Source organism: Peromyscus leucopus, chromosome 1 (assembly GCF_004664715.2).
Source record: "Peromyscus leucopus breed LL Stock chromosome 1, UCI_PerLeu_2.1, whole genome shotgun sequence".
Taxonomy (NCBI): domain Eukaryota; kingdom Metazoa; phylum Chordata; class Mammalia; order Rodentia; family Cricetidae; genus Peromyscus; species Peromyscus leucopus.
In genome coordinates, this window is record NC_051063.1 from 167,267,276 (window position 1) to 167,280,085 (window position 12,810).

General features: G+C 56.1%; 2 protein-coding genes across 2 annotated transcripts; one reads left to right on the forward strand and one right to left on the reverse strand.

Moving 5' to 3' along the window:
* Positions 1–2,192: 2,192 nt before the first annotated feature.
* On the forward strand, positions 2,193–5,246 carry Nccrp1 (NCCRP1, F-box associated domain containing). Its single transcript, XM_028859140.2, has 6 exons — positions 2,193–2,543; positions 2,892–2,954; positions 3,044–3,095; positions 4,084–4,179; positions 4,669–4,807; positions 4,928–5,246. The coding sequence occupies exons 1-6, from the start codon at positions 2,234–2,236 to the stop codon at positions 5,066–5,068; spliced, it is 801 nt and encodes a 266-aa protein (XP_028714973.1). The 5' UTR covers positions 2,193–2,233; the 3' UTR covers positions 5,069–5,246.
* Positions 5,247–7,449: 2,203 nt separating this feature from the next.
* On the reverse strand, positions 7,450–8,986 carry Sycn (syncollin). Its single transcript, XM_028859148.2, has 2 exons — positions 8,416–8,986; positions 7,450–7,610 (listed from the first exon to the last, which is right to left on the reverse strand). The coding sequence occupies exons 1-2, from the start codon at positions 8,913–8,915 to the stop codon at positions 7,601–7,603; spliced, it is 510 nt and encodes a 169-aa protein (XP_028714981.2). The 5' UTR covers positions 8,916–8,986; the 3' UTR covers positions 7,450–7,600.
* Between the last annotated feature and the right edge of the window lie 3,824 nt (positions 8,987–12,810).

The following is a 12,810-nucleotide window of genomic DNA, read 5'->3' on the forward strand; positions in this document are numbered from 1 at the left end:
AAGATTCTCAAACAAAACAAACAAATAAAACACATCAAAGAAGGAAGGGGCATATTAGGTTAGGCCAGAGGGAGGGGGTGGGTAAGGATAATGGGGGATAGTATGATCAAAGTACATTTTATGATCATATCTGTTCATGTGTATACGAATCGGGAAGAATAAATACATTTGTAAGAAGAGAAAGCTTCTATCGTCTTGGGGCTTCTTCCTCCTGGTCTCTGCAGACTGCAACCACGCCCTGCCCTGGATTCTGGCCCCACTCATCAGGCTTTCCTCCCACCCGCCCGCCATGACAGGCCTGAGGCCGGGGGTGTGTAGCTGGGACAAGGGGCGTGTCCTGAGACGTCCCCAGGAGTGTATGCAGTCTTGGGTGTGCCATGGGCTCTGCTGGTATTTTCTGAGAACCTGCTGGGTGTGGCAGGGTGACACCTGGAAGGGACATTTGTCACTCCAGCTCCTGTGGCCCTGGTGACTTCCCAGCCAGCCCGTCAGTGCGCTGTTTCCTGCCTCAGTTCCTTGAGCTGTCTTTGCAGACGATTTACCATGCGCCCTCACTTCTGCTCAGGGCGCTCATAAAGTTGGATGGGTCTAAGTTGACCAATAAAGCCGGTGGCCCTGTTTCTGCATTCAAATCTGATCACTGATGAACACACCTGAGACTTTCTGTCCGTCCTGCATCTGTCCAACTTGCCATGTCCTTGCTGTGCAACCTCGAGTGAGTCACTAGACCTCTCTGTGTCTTCATTGGCAAAATGGGCGTAACAACAGGGTGGACTTCCTAAGGTGGATGAGGAGATGGGATGGCTTACCCCATTTCCGGGTTAGAAACAATGAGAGGAAGGCAGGCCTCATAACTGGGGCGTGAGCGCTGATGGGCGTGAGTGCCACGTCCAGGTGTCTGTCTGAGGTTGTCTTGTTTTCTGGGTCTGAAGGACAGGGAGTGTGCGGGTCTGGCCTGGGAGCGTGGGGGCAGCAACGGCAGCACACACGGCATGGCGCCACAAGCTCGTGTGCTGTCATTGGAGAAGCAGGAACTTCAGTAGTTCGAGGCCACTGTGGGCTACACAATAAGTTCAAAGCCAACCTGGGCTACATAAAACTTGGTCTGGAAACAAAATAAACACAAAAGCCCCAAAAAACAGCAAGAGAAAAACCAAGACGCCAGTAGTAGCTTGCCCTGGGCTTTTGTTTTGGTTTTTTGATACAGGGGTTTCTCTCCCTGGAACTCACTCTGTAGACCAGGCTGGCCTCCAATTCACAGAGATTCTCCTGCCTTGCTGGGATTAAAGGTGTGCGCCACCTCCGCCCGGCTTGCCCTGGGCTCTTGTGGTGAGCTCCTGCAGGGGGTCTTCAGGCCCCAGTTCTGCTTACTGTCTGTCCATCATCTCATTAGTTGTCCTTTGTTAGTGAATTGGGTTTAAGGAGCCCTTCTGGCACCCAGGTTCCTGGCTGCTGATGGTGTCCTGGGGATAACCAGACCGGGGAGGGGATGGGCCACAGACAGGAAGTGGCCTTGAGTATCTGGACCTACAGGTTCCTCACATCCCAAAGTCCTGCCTCTTCTGCGCCCCGTCCTCTCTGAGGGAGGAGGCAGGGAGGGAGAGTCACCCGGAGAAGCCCAGTCAGGGGCTACTGCCTCCAGACTCCCTGGGTCCCCACCTCTGACATCCCAATCTCTGTGTCCGGCTTCACTCTCGTCTATTTTGCTTTCCAGAACAAAAGATGTCTGAGTACCTAAGGTGTGTCCCAGGAGAGGTGAAGATGTGCCTGAGGCTAGACCCCTGCCCATTCCCAGCCCCACATGGGGTGAGGAGGGGAAAATGGGGGGCTGGCTTTAACTGGCCTCAGTCCTGCCAGATCAGCCTTTAGGAGGATACACATCGTTAGAGAACCTGGCTTTCGCCCCAGGGACCAGGGGAGGGCCTCAGCTGGTCCTGGGGAAACTGGGACAGAGGGGTGAGAAGCTGAGGGGGCAGGGACTGAACCTCTTCTGAGGGAAGAGGTCTGGAGCCTGGACCCCTGGGTCTGAGGGAGGGGGCGGGGGTCCTGGATCACTAGGTCAGGAGGAGAAGGATCTTGCGAACTGGGCTCATGATCTGAGGGAGGAGGGCCCCCGGGGTTCAAATCCTTCCCCTAACACGCCCTCTCTTAAATGCCTGATGACTTGTCCCGCCCCTCCACCCCCAGTTAACCTGGATCCTGGAACCGCGACCCAGTCGCCCAGACCTTGGGGATGGAGAAGACGCCGGACAGAGACGTGCTCAGCGGCAGGATGGAAGCTGGGGGGTCCCAGAGCTCCGAGGAGCTGCCACCGCCTCCACAGTCCCCGCCACCGCCGCCGTCCCCCCGGTCTCCCTCATCCCCGGAGACTCCCGAGCTCCCACAGCCCAATGCGCCGACCGAGGTGGAAGCCAGGCAGCTGCTGCTGGAAGAATGGGGACCCCTGAGCGGGAAGCTGGAGCTGCCCCCGAGCCTCAGCTGGAAGCTGCTGTTCCTGGAACGGCCGCTCTACCGCAACCTGCTCAGCTCACCCAACCCCGAAGGTGCGGACGCAGCTGGGGACACCTGGCCCAGCCCGTCGGGCTCTTCATCTTCCTCTGCGGTTCCTGCCTGTTTCTGTCTCTGCTTCGTCTGTCGCTGCTGCACTTCTCTGTCGAACTCTGCACCTTGTCTCGGTCTCTCTCTCTCTCTCCCCTCCGTCTGTGTCGGTCCCTTTCTCTAGATGTCTTCCGGAGCTCCAAAGACGCACCGTAACCGCCCACTGGCATCCTCAGTCCCAGTTGGCTGTTTTAGCCCGGCCTGGGTTCCTGCCCTTCTGGTGTAGCTCCAGGGGTAGGAAGACAGGAGGAGGTGGGCACTGGCCTGAGGCAGCCTTCCCTTCTGTGACTCAGGCATTAATATCTACCAGCCGGCGCCCCCTACGGGTCCCACCCGGAAACCCCTGACGGACCTGGGTAAGCACTGGGGAGATGGGTAAGCCAAGGAGGATGGGGCCCCTCCAGGAATGATGTCTCACACCTCTCCCGTCCTCCCCACCGGCCAGGCAATTTCCACGGATGGTATATCACTACCGAGAACCTCCAGGGGCCCCTCAGGTGAGTCGCCTCAGGCCTGGGGGTGGAGGTGGAATTGCGCCGTCCCTCCTCCAGCTTTCTTTGCTGTGGCTCCTGCAGAGGAAGCCCTTTTTCTTGCTCGGGGACAGGGTTAGTCATGACAGAATGCCTATGAAACGGGCAACATAGGCGCCCAAGATGTCTGGCAGCACACAGTGGGTGTTTGATAAACATTACTCTCATCCTCTTTCCCTGGGAGCCACCTGGGTCCTCTATTAACCCCAGTCCAGGTCCTGAATGGCAGATGAGAGGGTGTAATTCAGGGGCTCAGAATTAAATCCCATTAAAAAATGTTTTTGCTTTACTGCTTAAACTTAAAGTCTTGCTTAAACTAGACAAATCTCTAGGACTGAATTTAAACCCCAGCCCCTTACTGGGGGATTCTAGGCAGGGCTCTACCACTGAGCCACACCCCAGCCCCTCACTGGGGGATTCTAGGCAGGGCTCTACCACTGAACCACACCCCAGCCCCTCACTGGGGGATTCTAGGCAGGGCTCTACCACTGAGCCACACCCCAGCCCCTCACTGGGGGATTCTAGGCAGGGGCTCTACCACTGAGCCACACCCCTAGCCCCTCACTGGGGGATTCTAGGCAGGGGCTCTACCACTGAGCCACACCCCCAGCCCCACACTAGGCAGGGGCTCTACCACTGAGCCACACCTCTGGTCCTCTTTTTACTTTTTGAGCTAGGATCTCACTAAATTGCCCAGGTGGGCCTTGAACCTCCAGTTCTCTAACTCAGCCACGAGAGTACCTGAGATTCCAGGCCTGGCTCAGATCATCTTAAGTGTCAGCTCTTATCTGGAACAGAGGGCTTGAGTACATTGTCCTCCAGGGTCTCCTAGGAACCAAGACTATCAGGCCCTCATGCTTCGGGAGGAGGGGAGGGGTGGGGGCGGGTCTCCTGCTCCCCGGGAGACCCCTGGATTGTGGGTCTGCCAGAACCATCTCCTCTCCTGTCTCTGCAGCTGGACTGTGAAGGAGCAGTGTGTGAACCTGCTGGCCAAGAAGCTCTGGGAAGAGCTGCTAGACGACGAACAGCCTGACATCACCATCATGGACTGGTGTGCCCCGCCCTCCCCCCCCCTCTGCCTGACCATGGCCATCCAAAGCTCCCCAGAGCCTGCACCCCTCATCAGCACCCCTTGACAGTGTGGTCCCTCCCTCCCCTGGCCCCAGGTGTCAACTGGGTGGGGTCCCTCTGACCCAGGCTGTTCATTTATCTCCCGAAGCCTGTCCCCCTCTGTGATTCCCACATTCATTTCCCCCTTGTTAAGGGGTGATTTCACACAGCCTACCCCAGTCATATGCCTTGCCTTCCCCCCTGCCTTCCCCATCCCACCCAGCCTCCACCAGCCCCCTCATCCTGCTCTTCCCCTCTGCCTGTACCCCATCTCACCTGGATTCCTGCCTGCTCCTCCCCATCTACGGCTGTAGCGGTCACTGTTGGTGACATGTCTACTCCCCCACTGGACAGAGGACAAGGCTTGAGGGGGGATCTGGAGAGCTGTGTGTCAGGCCCAGGCTGCAGTGAAAGCCTTTCCCTCCCGCAGGTTCGAGGACAGCCGCCTGGACCAGTGTGTGTACGAACTGCACGTGTGGCTGCTGGCGGCCGACCGCCGCACGGTCATTGCCCAGCATCACGTGGCCCCGCGCACCAATGGCCGAGGTCCCCCTGGCCGCTGGGTTCAGGTGCGATGCCCTGCCGGTCCTGCCCACACAGCTGTGCTTTCCCAAGACCTTGGGCAGAGGGAGGGGGGACAGGGGCTGGGGGACCCTGCTGACTTTCGTCCCAACCCTGGGCTGCCTCAGGTGTCCCACGTCTTCCGCCAGTACGGCCCCGGAGTGCGCTACGTCCACTTCCAGCACAAGGCCAAGAACCGCATGGAGGCTGGCGGCCTCCGGAGGACGAGGGTGACGGACTCCTCCGTGTCTGTGCAGCTCCGGGAGTGACCACTGACAGGGCCCTCCGAGTCTGCACGACCCTTTGGAAGTCCTGGTGTTTGTCACCTCTGAGTCCTTAGCATTCCCGCGATGCTCCTGCTTCCTGCCCCTCCCTGTGTGTGTGCTTAGCCACAGTCTGACCCCTCTTCACCCCAGACCCTGCTCACCCCTGACCTCCCCTTACCTCTGACCCCTGCTCACCCTTGACCCCTCCTTACCTCCTGACCCCTGTCATCCCTGAACCCCCCTTACCCCTTGACCCTCCTCACCCCATGACCCCTCTCCTCATCCCTTCCCCTCCCCCATCCTTACCCCTGACCCCTCCTCACCTCCCTCACCCTCTGACCTTTCTTATCTCCTTGCCCCCCCCGACCTCTTCATATCCTGACCCCCCTCCTGCCCCTGACCCCTTCTCTCCCTCCACAGCCTTCCTCCCCTCCCTGACCCCTTCTCTTCCTCCCCTCCCTCACCCTCAGCCCGTCTCCTTCACCCCCCCCCCCCCCTCCTCTCCCTCAGCCCCTCCCTAACAGTTTCTCCCGTCCCAGGCCTCCCAGACCTTGCTTGGCCCCTGGGGTCCCCTGACATACCCATGTCTGCCCGAATGTGCGACTCTGAGCTGGGGCCGCTCCTGGTGACCCCAGGGCCGGTCTCAGGGTGGTCAATAAACTCCCCGGAGCGGCCGTGAAAACACATGTGCTCAAAGAGGCTGAGTCTGCCCGGTCTTTGCTCCCCGGAGCTTCTCCCAGCTCGCATCTCACCCACTCAGCAAACCCCTGACCTCTGGGTACTTCTGTGACCTCCGGATCTGTTACATTGGCATTGAACTCTGACCTCCTTTTTGCAGTGCTTGGAATTGACCTCAGCTTCTTCTGTGTGTTCTGAATAGGTTCTCTACCACTGAAATATATCCCCAGAGCTCTTTTTATTTATAGAAATTCTGAGACAGGGTCTAGCTAAGTGGCCCAGACTTTTCCATTTTCCGTCCTCTGCCTCAGCCTCGGAGTAGCTGAGATTGCAGGTCTCTACCACTGGGCCTAGCCTAACCTCTGTTTTTCCTTCTACCTTGTTTGTGGGTCTTGGGGATCGAACTCAGGTCATCAGGATTGGTAGCAAGCCCCTTTGCATGCTGATCCATTTCATAGGCCCCTGACAGGAGATCTTATTTTATCCCCCAGTGAATGCCCCGGAAGTAATTCTACTTACCCATTCTCCCTCATCCATTAACTCTTAGACTCGCCTTAAATCCCAGGCCTGTCTCCAACTCCTCCTGGATTTCATTCCTGAAGAGTTGTTCCCATATCTCTCTGCCCGGGACACTGTGTCTCCTCCAGCATCCACAGTCACCCAAACCAGATAGCCATAAAGAGCCCTCGTGCCTGGGGCAAAGGTCAAGCAGAGATCACAACCTGAAACATAAATTTGAACTAAAGTGTCTTCCACGTGTCAGACAGGAGACGTTAAATGTAATTCACGTCCCTGAGTCAAGCCTCTAAGTCCAGCTACTAAGGAGGCTGAGGTAAAGAGATCTCAAGTTAAAAGACAGTCTGGGCAATTTAGTGAGACCCTATCCCAAAATAAAAAGTACAGAGAGGGCTGTGGTTGTGGCTCAGTGGTAGAGCCCCTGCCTAGAATCCCCCAGTGAGGGGCTGGGGGTGTGGCTCAGTGGTAGAGCCCCTGCTAGAGTCCCCAGTGAGGGGCTGGGGTGTGGCTCAGTGGTAGAGCCCCTGCCTAGAATCCCCCAGTGAGGGGCTGGGGGTGTGGCTCAGTGGTAGAGCCCCTGCCTAGAATCCCCCAGTGAGGGGCTGGGGTGTGGCTCAGTGGTAGAGCCCCTGCCTAGAATCCCCCAGTGAGGGGCTGGGGGTGTGACTCAGTGGTAGAGCCCCTGCCTAGAGTCCCCCAGTGAGGGGCTGGGGTGTGGCTCAGTGGTAGAGCCCCTGCCTAGAATCCCCCAGTGAGGGGCTGGGGGTGTGGCTCCATGGTAGATCACCTGCTAGCATGGCAAAGCCCTGGATTTCATGCCCAACATTTAAATAAATGCACACAAAACAATAATAACAGCAACAGAAATCAAAGACTACCACATCACCCAACACACCACGGCTCTAGCCTGCACAAGGTCCTAGAATGACCCCTGATGTTCTAGGCATGAATGGTGAGGACCTTGGGAAGCTGAGTGATATTTACCCAAGGTAAAACAGGAGTAAATATTTAGACAGCAGCCAGCATTGCCCTTCCTTGCCCCCTGGTGTCTTTGTTCACCTCCAACCCCAAGTCAGAATCTAAGGCTGTGTCTCCAGTATGGCCTGACCCAGATCTGATCATTCCGCTCTCCCCTTTCATCCTGTCCTGGGTGGATTTGAGTCTCAAACACAAGCAGATGGCACACAGGGTTAATTTCTCAAGGGCTGTATTACAGGGAAGCTCTGGTGGCAGGCAGCAGGGCCATCTTGCCTCCTGGCTCTTGGGACCACAGCAATCCCCAAGGTGAGGTGGGGTTGGGCTCAGCACTGTGTGTAATTAGAGATGGTGGCCTTCAAGGCATCAAGAGCACCTGTAACAGAAACAGGAGTTCTCATCAGGGATGCCAGGGCACTGGGATGCCCAAGTCGGAAGGTCTTGGGGGGGGCTTCAAGGCTCTAGGCTCAGGGGTCCTGGCTTGGAGGAATTTGGGGGCTGCTGATCTTTTTGGGGTTCTGCAGTGTTGGTTTAGGATGGTTCTGCAGTGGGATAGAGGTTACCTGGGGTCTGTGGGACTTGGGGTGATTGCTGGACTCGGGGGCCCCCAGGATTGGGTCTGGGAGGTCTGGAAATGGTTTCTGGGTTTGAGGCTCATCTAGACAGAGTGGGTGGGGGTGGAGGTCTAGACTAGACTGAGTCTTCAAGACTTGAGCCTGGGGTCTTGAGGCCTGAGGGGATTCTTAGGTATGAGAGTTGGGTCTAGAGGGCCTTCAAATGCAGTGAGAGAGGCTGGCTTTGGGTCCGAGGCCCCAAAGGAACGAATGAGCTCCTGGGTCTCAGGCCAGGGCTTCTCATGCAAGCGCAGACTAGAGGGTACCACTGAAGGGGAGGGTCTTCTAGAACGGAGTGGAGAGCCCAAGTGGAGTGGAGCGCAGCTTCCTACTCTGGGGAGCCTAGATTTTATCTGAGACTCAGGGAGCGAGGGCCATAAGGTGGAGGAGAAGAGGCCTAGTCTGGGGTGCACTTGGAGATGGGCCCTCCAGGAACAGTTTCTAGAGAAAATCTACCTTTCTTAGAATGAATTGGGGGTGGAGGTGTCTCTGGATTCCGGGTGAACCTTGGGCTTGGGTGGTGGGGCTGGGTAGGGGGTTTGTAGCTTTAAGGTCACAGGCACTCACTTGCAGTAGACGCCAGAGATAGAGTTGGACCAGTCTCCGAAGATACCCCTTCGGTACTCTTCCAGGCGGGGGTAGCTGCCTGCAGAGAACTTGCGTGTCTTGCCGCCCTTGCCGGGGAGAGACCACACAGTGAGCTCACAGCGCGAGGCCACCACCAGAGACGACGCTGTGTTGGCCCAGCCGGAGGGCAGGTAGGGCAGGTCGGTGCCCGGCTCCAGGGACAGCTCGGCCCCCTGGCAGCAATTGTCATAGTAGGGATCGCTCTTGTCATAGAGCTTGGCGCACGTGCGCGTCCCGTCTTCCCTCTTCAGGTCTGCGGGCACCGGACAGGTGCCCCGGGCGCCGGGCACGGCCACCAGGGCCAGAGTCAGCAGCAGCGGGCACAGCGGGGACATGACGAGAATGGCCCGGCCCCCAGAGAGCTGCTGTGGCGCTTTTATACACCTGACCCATGGGAAGAGAGAAGCTGTGAGATAAAGACTGGAGAGGAGAGACGGCATGCCCCCTGCCTTAGGAGCCAGAGACCTGTTAGTCAGCCTGGAAAACCCCACACCCCTGAATAATAAACAAGGCGGAAGTAAGACTCTGATACCTTGGAGTCTGACTGCTCAGACACCATTATAAAGACAGTAGATGGGATGTGGCTCGGAGCGCTCGCCTAGTACCCAGGGAGCCTTGGGTTTGATCCCTACTACTGTTTACAGTGCTGCTGAGGTGGTGTAAGCACTGGGGAGGGGAGGTCGAGGCAGGGGAATCAGGAGTTCAAGGTCATCCTTGGCTACAAAGCAAATTGGAGGCTACCCTGGGATGTATTCCAGACCCCGGATGGGAGATAGATAGGTAGGTAGGTAGGTAGATAGATAGATAGATAGATAGATAGATAGATAGATAGATAGATAGACAGATAGACAGATAGACAGACAGATAGATTAGGAAGGAAGGAGATGACTCAGAGGTTCAGATCCTTGAAAAGGACCCTGATCCAGAGGATTCATCACTTCTGGCCTCCGTGAGCACCTTGCATACACGTAATTAAAAATAAATCAAGTATTTTTTAATGGAAATGGGAGGGCTGGAGAGACGGCTCAGCAGGGACCCTTGGGTTCAGAGGCCCAGCGCCTGTGGAAAAACACCAATATGGCCTGTGTGCTGTAACCCCAGCACTGCGGAGGGCAGAGACACCAGGGTGGTTGGGGCGTGCTGAGCGGCAACCTAGCTCCAGGCTCGGTGAGAGAGCCTGTCTCCAGGATAAGTTGGTGACGGAGCAGGGGTAGTCCGTAGCTTCCTCTGGCCTCTGTGTCCACACGCACCCTAATGCACACAGCACACGCATGCACAGTCACGAGAGAAAGGAGGAAGGGAAAAGGCGGCTGAAAACGCTGGTGCAGACCTGGAACTCCAGCACCAGGGAAGCTAAAGCAGGAGTGAGAGCTCTGGGCCAGCCTGGGCTACAGATTAAGACTGCTGAAGAAACCGAGGGGCTGGAGATGTTGACTTAGTTAAATGAATCATTTGGTTAATTAGAAAAGGGTTCCTACCTTGCACTGGAATTGTTGAACTGGGTAGATGTGTTCTCACAACACTTTTTACGTGGGGATGGGGGATGGGTTGCCACACTCTGGACGTAGCTAGCATGTTAGGAGAAGTGAGTCCCCTCTTCCCTCACCCCTACCTCCACACTAAAGCACAGGCCCTGAGGAGAAGGAGAGGGTGGAGGGGTCTCCCACCCTCACCCTATACCTCAAGAGATATGTTTACGTGTGGTTTGGAGTATGGAACCCACAGCCTCAGAGGAGCTGTGCTCTAGCTGCACCAGGGGGCTTTCCTTCCTTCCTCCTCCTCTTCTTCCTCTTCCTCCTCCTTCTCCTCTTTTAGTTTTCTGAGGTAGGTTCTCAATATATAGCTGGCCTTAAACTTACAGGCATCCTCCTGCCTCTGCCTCCCCAGTGCTGCGTTACTGACATGCACCACCACACCACACCACACCACACCACACCACACCACACAGTTTGTTCACCTGAGAAATGGGTGGCATTTTTCCTACACTGTCAGAGTGTATGATGACAACGCATGATTGACAGTGTTTCCGGGCCTGAGATGGAAGTCGGTGATGGCGATCGAGCCTAGCCTGTGTGGGGGCTCATCGAAGCGCCACCAAGTATAAAAAGAAAGTCTGGACAGGTGGTTCCGTCATTACAGTGCTTGTCACAGAACACGAGGACCTGAGTTTGGATCCCAGCAGCAACCTAAAAAGCCAGGTGGGCGAGCACGGCTGTGCCTCACGCTGGGGAAGCGACAGGCGGAGCTCGGGGCTCTCCAGCTGAACTTGTGATCTCCACCTGCCAGAAAGACCCCCCTGTCTCAAAAATAAGTGGACAGTGGCTGCAAGAGGGCTCAGCAGTTAAGAGCCCTGCCAGAGGACCCGGGATCGATTCCCAGCACCCACGGATGGCTTCCAGCCGCCCATAACTCCAGTCCCTTCAGATCCAACACTCTCTTCTTGTTTTTATGGGCACGAGACACACATGTGGCGTACCCACACACGTAGAACAAAGTGATTTAACGAGGTAAAACCAAAAATAAGTGGAGAGCTGAGAGTGGTGGTGTTCACCTTTAATCCCAGCACTCGGGAGACAGAGGCAGGAGGATCTCTGTGAGTTCGAGGCCAGCCTGGTCTATAGAGTGAGTTCCAGGACAGCCAGGACTACACAGAGAAACCCTGTCTGGGGCAGGGGGCTGGGCAGGGAGTAAAGAGCGATTGAGAAAGGCACCTGATGTCAACCTCAGATCTTTACATGCACACACAGACATTTGCAGACTCATGAACACACACACCACAAATACACACACACACACACACACACACACACACACACACACACACACACAACAGTGGGTAAAGGTCCTTGCCACACATGCTTGACAGCCTGAGTTCAGTACCCGCAACCTACATAAAAGTGGAAGAAGAAACCAGCTCCCCAACAGTCCTGTGACCTCTGCATGCCCCCCACCATCATGCACACAGTAATAATCGATATAATTTTAAAAGCATGTAGAATTGCCTAGGGAACCAGATCCCTAGGTCCAAACCCCAGCTTCTTCATGCCCCTGCACGGCAGAGTGACAGGATCTATTTCTGAAGGACGGTGCAAGGAATACGTGGGGGAGTCCCATGGAAGCGCCCAGGGTACGGCTTCCTCATTCTCCTGCGCCTGCCTCCCCAGGGCTGAGGTTGTAGGCATGCACCATGACCCCATCCTTGTGTCTGCAAGGCGGGCACTTTACCCACTGGACCGTCTCCACAGCCTGGAGCTGGAACCTGGACGCCGCCAAGTGCTTGCCGGTGGGCTTATCTTTCTGAGCTTTTCTCCTTGCCCTCAATGGGATTGTAGATGATAAGAGTAGTTGATAAAGTCATTTATAATGAGTCCAAACCACTACAAACCACACACATCATTGTTATCTATAAATACACTGCAGATACCTAATAGAAAATATCAGATAAATACAAAGTTGTATGTGTAAATGTGCAGCGCCTACGCCTGGGACCTGCTAGGTCGGCTGTCACCACTCTTCTTAGCGTGATTCTGAGACCTTCATCTTCCCCCATCAGACTCTTTGTCCCTCCTTCCAGTCTCAAGATTCATGAAATCTAATCTCCAGCTGCTAACTTCCCAGAAAGCTTCCTGGACTTCAGGGTCATAGAGGCCCAACTCTTAGTCCATGGGCATGGAGCCATGGATACCAAAGTGTGGTGCAGTCACCTACAGCTGCATACACCCAGGAGAGTCCCAGGAAAGGGACAACATGACTCAAACCACACACTATCATCATAGAAAGTACAGAACAGGCCATGGGCACAGCACCCCCACCCAACACACATGGAGGTAGAGGAACAGATGCTGGTCATCCAGTCTCTGGTGCTTTTTTTTGCTATTGTCTTGTTTTTGTGATGTGCGGGGTCACAGATGTCTTAGGCAAACACTCTACTACAGAGCCACACCCCAGCCCCTCACTGGGGGATTCTAGGCAGGGGCTCTACCACTGAGCCACACTCCAGCCCCTCACTGGGGATTCTAGGCAGGGGCTCTACCACTGAGCCACACTCCCAACCCCTCACTGGGGGATTCTAGGCAGGGGCTCTACCACTGAACCACACCCTCAGCCCCTCACTGGGGGATTCTAGGCAGGGGCTCCACCACTGAGCCACACCCCAGCCCCTCACTGGGGGATTCTAGGCAGGGGCTCTACCACTGAGCCACACCTCCAGCCCCTCACTGGGGGATTCTAGGCAGGGGCTCTACCACTGAGCCACACCCCAGCCCCTCACTGGGGGATTCTAGGCAGGGGCTCTACCACTGAGCCACACCCCAGCCCCTCACTGGGGGATTCTAG

What these genes read in the sequence shown, in the direction of transcription:
- Nccrp1 (XM_028859140.2), top strand. Translation starts at nt 2,234, where the DNA reads ATGGAGAAGACGCCGGACAGAGACGTGCTCAGCGGCAGGATGGAAGCT. An exon ending in CAGCTCACCCAACCCCGAAG is followed by an intron (nt 2,544 to 2,891) that starts GTGCGGACGCAG and finishes TCTGTGACTCAG; the next exon opens with GCATTAATATCTACCAGCCG. An exon ending in GAAACCCCTGACGGACCTGG is followed by an intron (nt 2,955 to 3,043) that starts GTAAGCACTGGG and finishes CCCACCGGCCAG; the next exon opens with GCAATTTCCACGGATGGTAT.
- Sycn (XM_028859148.2), bottom strand. Translation starts at nt 8,915, where the DNA reads ATGCCGTCTCTCCTCTCCAGTCTTTATCTCACAGCTTCTCTCTTCCCA.